The sequence below is a fragment of the Centruroides sculpturatus genome, unplaced genomic scaffold, assembly GCF_000671375.1.
Source record: "Centruroides sculpturatus isolate CEXI.00-Female unplaced genomic scaffold, Cexi_2.0 scaffold866, whole genome shotgun sequence".
NCBI classification, from domain to species: Eukaryota; Metazoa; Arthropoda; class Arachnida; order Scorpiones; family Buthidae; genus Centruroides; species Centruroides sculpturatus.
This window is the reverse complement of record NW_019385250.1, coordinates 370310-380118: the sequence shown is the minus strand read 5'-3', so window position 1 is coordinate 380118 and position 9809 is coordinate 370310. Positions and strand designations below refer to the sequence as shown.

General features: G+C 34.7%; 1 protein-coding gene across 1 annotated transcript; it reads right to left on the bottom strand.

Moving 5' to 3' along the window:
• Positions 1-3925: 3925 nt before the first annotated feature.
• LOC111636717 (cubilin homolog) lies at positions 3926-5309 on the bottom strand. Its single transcript, XM_023382020.1, has 2 exons — positions 5124-5309; positions 3926-4186 (listed from the first exon to the last, which is right to left on the bottom strand). Exons 1-2 carry the CDS (start codon positions 5281-5283, stop codon positions 3933-3935), a joined length of 414 nt encoding a protein of 137 aa, XP_023237788.1. The 5' UTR covers positions 5284-5309; the 3' UTR covers positions 3926-3932.
• Positions 5310-9809: the final 4500 nt, after the last annotated feature.

Below are 9809 nucleotides of genomic sequence, written 5' to 3'. Positions count from 1 at the left end.
GCTCTCGTCGGATTCCACTAAGCTGGAAAATTACTGAACAACGTGAGCAGCGATATTACATCAAATTTTGCCAAAAACCTTGGCGATACCCAAGTGTAAACCATTCGCAAGATTCAGCAGGCTTTCGGGGACGATCCTCGAGGCCAAAAAAAGCGCGGCAGGTCCGCAGCAATATCAAAGATCATGTTGACAGTTTTTTCAACTCTCGTGGGGTGGTGTGTCGTGAGTACACACCACAAGGCCAAACCATTGCAAAGGAGTACTACGAGGAGGTCCTTCGTCGTCTTTCCGATACAGTGCGACGCAACAACCGGATCTGTGGTCAATCAAAACTTGGCAGCTCCATCAGATAATGCATCCGCCCATTCTGCGCATCTGATTCGGGCTTTCGTCGCCAAACACAATACTCCTGTGGTTCGTAACGCTTCGTACTCTCAACACATGGCTCCGTGTGACCTTTGGCTATTTCCCAAGCTGAAAATGCCGCTAAAAGGAACCCGAATTTAGTCAAGAGACGACATTGTGCGGAATCCGACGGACCGGCTGATGGAAATTCCAAAAGATGCGTTCCAGCAGTGTTTCCAGCAATGGCAGGAACACTGGGAGAAGTGTATACATTACCAAGGAGACTACTTTGAAGAAAATTAAGGTTTTGTACCTCAAAGTCAATAAATTTATTTTTGCCGACCAAAGGTCCGATACTTTTTAAACAGACCTTGTATATAAGGTTAGTTTTTAAAATTTTGGGTTTGATCATACTGTCGTGATCGGGATATATATGCTTTGGATTTACCAAACTTTTATTTGTGCCATAATTTTCTACAATATTGTGAACTGCAGGAGGTTGGAGCGGTGAGCTCCACCCCACTTACTGGCTTCTTTATCAGGGATGGCTTCGGTTAAATGAGTGGGAGGGGTATGACGAGGTATCGGTCATACTCAAAGATGACACATTATTAAAATTAGGAATAAATCATTTAATTATTAACAAATGATATGTATACATTCAAATACCTTCAACATCAATCAAGAGAAAAATAGCGAGAATAATAACACTAAGAAATCCACATTGCGACAATAATAGACAGCCGCTGTCCATCTTTCCATGAACTTCCTACGATCTAATCTAAACTGAGAGAGAGGGAAGTAAAAATTTTCTGTCTTTATGTCGGTTGCAGTGGCGATCAGAAACTGCAAAGAACCCGAGTGGAGATTAGTAGGCTTGAAGAGTTCAGAGGTCACAGAGTTCCTTCCTGGCGATCACCCCGAGGTGTGGGTGTGATCCCTTTTTATACACGTCCCGGAGGGGAAGTATTGGGGGAAGAAAATCTAATGCAATTACCAGCTTGACTTGTGTCCAGTGGTGTTTATGTTACTTGTCAAAAACGAATGTCTCTTTAGATTTATTACCCCTTCTTTCCGTAATTTGACATCTTCTCACTGTAAATTTGTCAAACGCCCTGATTTAATGATGGGAGGTGACTAAGGTCAGAATATGTCTCACCACCTTAGTAATATTCATTGCCTTATTTGGTCATTTAGATTGACTTTCTCATCGGTTTAATTGGACTTAGAGGGGAGCACAGGAGTTTGTTTTATCCTCGTCAGTGATTTTTTGGTTACTCTCTAGACAGTAACAGGTAGGTGGTTGTCAACGTTAATTGGCTACTTAGTTGCACCTTGTATTTATGTTAAAATTGAACGATCCCCTGGTGTGAGGGGAGAACTTCCGAAGACATTTAAAGTCACATTGCTGGTCAAAAGGCTAACCTCAACAAAACTTTAGGAATAAGGGAAATAGTGATGGAAAAATAATTTTATAAGGATTTAAGCTGTTTAAAATTACCAAAAGAATTCATATTCTCACAATATCATATTGTACCATGACATTGGAATCCCTAATAAGAATCTGTATTAAAACACAAAATAAATTACTTGCAAAAACATATCATCTTATTGTTATCATATCTTGTCTACCTTTGTGGTTAATTGTAATTTCGCATGAACATCACAATGTCAATTGTTGGGGATGCACTATAACTTTACTGAGTTTGATCAAAATCAGTGACTCCAATGTCATGCCATCCCCTCATTAGTCATAAGGCAGGGTGACCGGTAGAAGTAATGCCATATTTTTAAACAACATGCATTACTTCCATTGGTCACCACATGACCAAGTCTCAGGAGACTTCTATGCAATGACCAGGATGCTGGTTCCATACTAGAGAAGTCAGGTGTATACTCTATCCCATTAGAAAAAAACAATATCTGGCATTCGCACCCACTACATAGGAGCGACAACTAGAATGTTGTCTTGCCACACCTTTGAACAGCAACATTCCATCAAGGTAGGCATGTGTGACACTGAGCTATCAAGGATGGCGTTACAATGCCAACACACCCTGCTGTGGGACCATGTGGCGATGCTCAGGTATTGTGATCAGAAGAGCCTGGTGTATGTTTGAGAGGTCCTCCTTACCATATTATTAAATCCATGTAACTCCCCCACATTTGAGTTACCTGCAATAATGGGTCAGTTTATATGAAAAACTAAAACATTGTCTCTAGCTCTGCTTACAATGCCTAATCCACACATTATGGCACATGCATGTAGCCACCATGCACACTTTAATTTAAATTCTTTACGTTTATTTATTCTAATTATAGTTTTGTTCTAAAGGACTAAGGCCATTCATTTTTAATTTGGAAAGCTTGTTCAAAATATTTATTCAAGTTTGTATCTGCCTTATAATATGTCGAAAGCATTAGCGAATAAAGCGGTATTTATATGTATTTAATGCCTTTTGTGATAGTTTCTTTTCTTGTTTAAGCAGACAACCATATTTTGTAGTTTTATAACAGTTCTAAATAATTTATTGCATCTACCATCTACCAAGCTTCCATATAAAAATTCACAAAACTTAACACCATGTTAATAAATAAACAAATAAAACAGCAAAGCCATTTTTAGGACAAGACTGTCTTGGAGACTCACTACAAGTGGGATCATTTAGTAGTGAGTCTCTAAATCATGGCAGGTCTCATTCTCAGTTTCCAATTTTCTTTGATATTGCTGGTTTTGAGTGTGATCATTCAAACTTTGCTGGGCTCGGCTGTAGCCATGACCATGAGGTCATCCACAATGTATTTTCGGTGAAATTAAACTATACAATGTCAAAATTTCTCTCTATTATATATTGCTCCAAGTTGAATTTTTATTGATGCCTAACAAAAATTTCCTGATTTTGAACAAATAATCGTGGCTATTGTATTGTCTGAAATTATTTTTTTATTTTGTACAACCAAAATAAATATATTAATACATGTAAAAAATAAAAAATTATATTTCAGAAATTAGTTTTAACATAAAATTATAACGACTAGCGCCATCTAGTTTTACAAATGTTCTGATGCTGAAATGAGACATCTCAGGTCAACTGTTCAAGGTCAGCAGGTCACTACCAGAGATGTGTCAGGAATAACAAGGGACAGGTACCAGTAAATGGGTTTTTTTCAAAGATTCCTTTGTCAAAATTCAATTTTGCAATGTTTGCATTTACAACTTTCCAATGAACAAAGCATGCACAAATCTCACACTAGCACCTGTGTGTAGAAAGAGTGTCGCCATTTAGTATTTTATTTTGACTCGGTTCTCAGTCCCGAATACCTACAAGTCTGATTTTTTTTATGTGCACATGATTTGGGCACCAAATATTCTGTGCCAAATTGCAACTCCTGACATGTACTCCTTTATACCTGTAAGGTGTCCCACAATTTTATAAACAAGACATAGTTTCATCAATAAACTAAACAATTACTTTATATTTAATATCATCAAAATAAAAACATTTCATGAGAATACCTAAAAAACTGAAAATTTGAAATTAATATAATTATTACTATTTTTCTAGGTGAAGAATTCTGAATTATATTTAAGCTATATTAAAACTATATATTTTGTAAATTAAAAGATACAACTTACCTGTTGAATTTTCTTCTTTGACTTCAACAAAATCCTTATTGCATGATGTATCTGCAAGATCTAAAACATCAAAACGATATTTTAATATTCTCCATTCCCACACGTAAACATTCCATTCACAAGTTTGACTATTACTATAATTTTGTGGAAAATTTGGTGATGTTATAGAAATATTACGTCCATAAAGTAATCCTCCACATTCAGCTGTAAGAATAAGTTTTAGTATGTTAGATAAAAATTTACAATAACTAAAGATTTTATACTTTCTAAATATGATGTTTTGCATTTATGTAAGTAATTCATTCTACAAAGTTACTTATATCAAACAGATGTATAATAATTTTTACATTTGTTTTTAACAATAATTAGGATTAACCTATTATTATTTTGCTTATTAATAAAAAGTTTTGTATTTTTATGATGTCATAAAATCAACAACATACTCAAAAATTTCAAAGATATCAAGTGTGTAATATGTGGGTGAGTCAAAAAGTAACCTTTATATGATCATGGAAAATTTTAAATCTTATTGGAAAGCTATAAATTTGAGATGTCTTTTCAAGCATGCAGATTTTGCATGTGCAGGTACACCACCTTAATGGTGTTGCCCTTATAGATATGCTCCAAAGAGGAGCAGCATGCAGTTGTCTGATTTTTAATCAATGAAAATGAAAATCCAGCTGATATTTACCAGAGGATGAAACAGTAGCATGGAGATACTAGTTTAGCAGTGTCCTGCCTGTGTTAAGGTATTGGTTTTTAGGGTTAGTGAAGTGGCTAGGCTTAGTTAAGTTACTATAACACTTTAATTCATAAATTTAATAATGTTCATATGCTGAGTGCTCAAGAAGACTCACCTGGAAGGTGAGAAAAGTGGTTTGGATGTGCATATGTCCACAGAGCTATTGGGACAGAAAAGAAACAGGTGAAAGTGTAAAGAAACAAGGAGAGAGACAAACATGAAAAAAATGCTAGACATTTTGTACTCTAAGTAAAAATTGGAGGTTTCTTCAAATTTGAAGAAAAGAAGTTGAAATAAAATATTGAGGAAATGTGCTTAATTTAACTTAGTAACCACAGTAACTAGTTCATCCTTATTTATTTATATATGTATATTTATATTTTAATATAAACTTCTTACCAGTGTGAATTTCTGCACTAAAACCAGAATGTGGATGTTCACCAGATGTAACATAACGAACAAAAATTATGTTACCAGTAGCATATACTGTTTCTGGTAAATAATTTCCACAATAAATTCCTAGAACAGGAGAATGCATTGTTCCTCCATCTCTAATCATAAGAAATTCTGTTCTATTTTCAAAATGACATCTGAAAATATTAAATTAAACTTGAATTATCATTAATTTAGAAAAGCATACCAAAAAGTTTTAGTAAAGACATTTAAGTATGAAAAACTGATAATAAAACAGCATGTATACATATTTTATAATATAAGACCATCTTTTAAATTTATTTATTTATTATCCAATACAAATGCCATTTAAAATACTCCTCCTTTTATACTCCAAAAACAGTTTGATTTCTAGAGTAACCTTGTTTTGTTTCATTACAGGCTAATAGAAACAAAATTCTTATACTTTAAGAGTTTGTTTTGAATGCTTGTATTCCTATGATAAGTGTAGAATTTGTGACTAGAATTGTTGGTTTTATTTGATTTGATTAAAGCAATGTGACACGTGGGCAATCTGCCAATGGAAGAATGCCTCCCAGGTGGTCTTTTATGGGAAACTGGCCTCTATTTAGGCATTACTGATGTGTATAAAACCTGAAAAACACCACATGGCCAGCCCATTGATGAGGCACAAACCCATGACCAACTACCAGTGTTCAGTGGTTTTATCCACTCAGCCACTGGTGGGCATGAGTAGAATCAATCATATAGTTCATAAAACTATGCAAAGAGGCTATAGAGGTACTTGCATTGATATTGGTTTTGCCACCATAAACTAGTTTTTAAACTGGTGCCCCATTGCCAAAGACCATGCCTGATAACCAGACAATTCCAGCTGCATGTTTTTTTTTCAATATAGACACACACAGTGCATAATAAAAAAGAAGTGGTATAAACAGGTATATTTACTATGTGAAATTCCAAGACTATGCAAAATGGGTAATTTTCAGTTTCCAGGCCAATAAAAAATAACTAGATTGTGGAGTTAAAGATTTTATCAACATTTGACAGTACTGACTATGGATAGCTGTACTGTCACACTGAAGAGTTCTCTGTAGGAAATGGCATTACAGCTAAAATATGTTGCTTAGGAATCAAACAGGTGTCTTTTGTGTAGGCAAGTAAAATAATCTACAAGACCCATCCATGTGTATAAAAAAATTTACAAATGCATTTCTTTCTTTGAATGAAATTTCCACGATGTTACCAATCAATCCATAGATTCCATCATACAAGCACATTTGTACTGACCAAAGCTTAAGTCTAAAAGTTTGACCCTCAGCTATGTTTTAACATCAATAAAAATTCTTACAGTAAATTCAAAAGTATCATTTGAAATTTGACTCATGAATGGTACTATTACTCAGGCTTAAAGCAGTGGTTATGTGCTTGCAATTTTTTAACTAGTTAAAAAATAAGTCAAATTTCAACATCAGATATCAGATATTTGATGTTTACTGTTATTTGGGTGAAGAAATTACAGTAAATTGGATCTTTTTGTATAATAATTACAATAAGAATGAAATTGCAAAGATAAACATAATAAATTTAATAAAACAAAGTATTTTTGTCCAAATAGATAAATTCTTCACTCACATAAGACAAAATTGAAAAATTTTAAATAAATAAAATTTAAATTCAAAATATTTTAAATTGCATTGTATAGATAATGCAATTTATAATGCTTAATAAATTGATATAGTAGAGTCCCGAAAACTCAGCACTCAATAACCCAGCAGTCCGGATAACTCAGCCACACCCTAGCAGGGCAAAAAATCCCCTAGTTAATTTTCATTATAGACAGCTTTAGGCCTCAAAGTATTTTTCTGAGGTCTGTCTTATCAGATAAATCACTGTACACTATGTATTCATTAATTTTCATTTTCATGTAGTAAAGGCTCTATGCCTTCAAAAAGTATGTACTGTACTTTCCTTTGTTTAAGGGTATTTGGGCAGTTTATTCTCTGTTATACTCTCAAGCAAAGAATACATACAAGTACTGTACAGTACAGTATTTTCTGAGGAAATACTCGTACTTATTCTTTTTTAACCCCATTCCCGATAACCCGGCATTTTCACAAACTCGGCCACCCATCGATCCACATTAGGCCAAGTTTTTGGGACTCTACTGTAATAGCTGATTTATAGCCAATCGTTTAAGGTGATTGTTTGGTTGATAGATAACATGGTGTCAGATAAATTCAAAGTTGGGAAATTTTCATAAATTAGTTAAAAACTCCTCTTAATTGTTGGAGTAAAACAGAAGGACATGTTTTTGCTAAAAAAAATAATAATAGTAAAATTTATCCATTTAAAAAATTTTGCTTTACAAATAAATATACAAAAACAGTTCAACTTCTGTCTAGAATTTCAGTAATGGTGATAGAACTGTATGTGTCACACAGTCCTAATTTATGTGTCTTTCTTAACACATTTGACACATTTTGTAATGTTCTCTTTAAAACTATAGAATATTTCAATTTTTTTTTACATATAATAATTTAAGTATTTAGAATGTACTGTACAGTACAGTACATTCTATTTTTGTTTTTTGATGAGAGATCACTTGAAAAAAAAACTTAAATATGTCTGAAAATATGTCAAAGACTGCTGGATTAAAATTAGGCTATTTTTTTACTATTATTTTTAATTAATTTCTAAATAATTTGTTACTAGAGATCTGCCATGCAGTCCAAAATATCCTGTACACAATATCGTTAAGCCAACTGATGATTCTATAACTCCCCTATGGCATCAACTGACTGCAATGGGTATACCAAATGTCACACAGGTCAAAAACTTGGGAGGGTTGTGTACAGGACAAAATCACAATTGTATAAGGCATAAATCCATCTTTGTGTGATTAGAAGAAGGATAAGATGTAAATGAATGTCTTGCTGGTTATTACATTTCATGTCAACATCTATTATCAGAGTTGATGCACTCAGTTTTCTTATGCTCTACATAATTTGCATTGTTTGGCATTATTCATTTTGGGCTTTTCTGATTCCTTTTAAATTTTTCTTTCCAACAATATATGTTTCTTACAAAAAATTTTACACACCTGAACCATTTACGGTACGATCACGCAAAAAATCGGTAAACAAACATTTTTGAACCCCTTCTGGGCTCTGCTTCAGGTTCCAATCAGTTTCTATAAAGATGTTTGATATCCGTTATACGTAGAAATCCGTTCGATCATGTCGTTTAAAGCTTGAAATTTGAGTTGTAGGTTCGAATGGATTCACACAATCCAAGTCGCCCATGCACGACCAGATCGCCCGTCGGACTTTGATGGGTGAAATTAGAGCATGTTGTGAATTAATCCGGATATAGTAGCAAACTTCTCCCAGGCCATTCTCCTCCACGATTCGCCTCCTATTGAACACCTCAAATGGCTAGAGGNAATGACTGAACAACGTGAGCAGCGATATTACATCAAATTTTGCCAAAAACCTTGGCGATACCCGAGTGTAAACCATTCGCAAGATTCAGCAGGCTTTCGGGGACGATCCTCAAGGCCAAAAAAAGCGCGGCAGGTCCGCAGCAATATCAAAGATCATGTTGACAGTTTTTTCGACTCTCGTGGGGTGGTGTGTCATGAGTACGCACCACAAGGCCAAACCATCGCAAAGGAGTACTATCAGGAGGTCCTTCGTCATCTTTCTGATGCTGTGCGATGCAAACGACCGGATCTGTGGTCGATCAAAACTTGCCAGCTCCATCTTGATAACGCATCCGCCCATTCTGCGCATCTGATTCGAGCTTTCGTTGCCAAACATAACATTCCTGTTGTTCGTCACGCTCCGTACTTTCCCCACATGGCTCCGTGTGACCTTTGGCTATTTCCCAAGCTGAAAATGCCGCTAAAAAGAACCCGAATTTAGTCGAGAGAAGACATCGTGCAAAATCCGACGGAGCGGATGATGGCCATTCCAAAAGATGCGTTCCAGCAGTGTTTCCAGCAATGGCAGGAACGCTCAATACTCAATATTCTTTATTTAGCACCAATTGGTGCATTCTCAGCACCGTATGATACATAGCTGAGAGTTTTCCTGTACAGTTACATATTATAGTACATATTATATTACTTATATGATACATATAGTATTGCATATATATTATGATGTTACATGATGTTACATATATATTCGCATAACATTATATTTATACATATGTACAAATTTACTAAACAGAAATAAGCAGATATATTTATACATTTATACATATTTAAAATAAACAAAATAAAAGTACTTAACTTAATTAAAAACTAACTTAACCTAAATATTACAATCAGTCAGTTGTTTAGCCTGTTATTGAGTCCAGTATAACACTATTGACAACCATCGAAGTTCCTGTTTTCAAGAGATCCTGTTGTACAAAATAATTTAACGAATAGTCAGCCTTGTGCACTTTAGCAGTTCTTGCACTCAGCTGCAGATGAGATGTTACGACACATTATCTTCTAGGAATTTCTAATATTCTGCATCGTATTGACAAACATCCTTTGTCGTTTGAACAGAAATCACTTGCTTCAGCTGTCATTGTCACTTCTAGTTGCTGCCAAGTATCTCCGCTGGTATCCAATAGTATTACAGAAAACGTTTTTGCATATTGTTACTGTGATTTAAA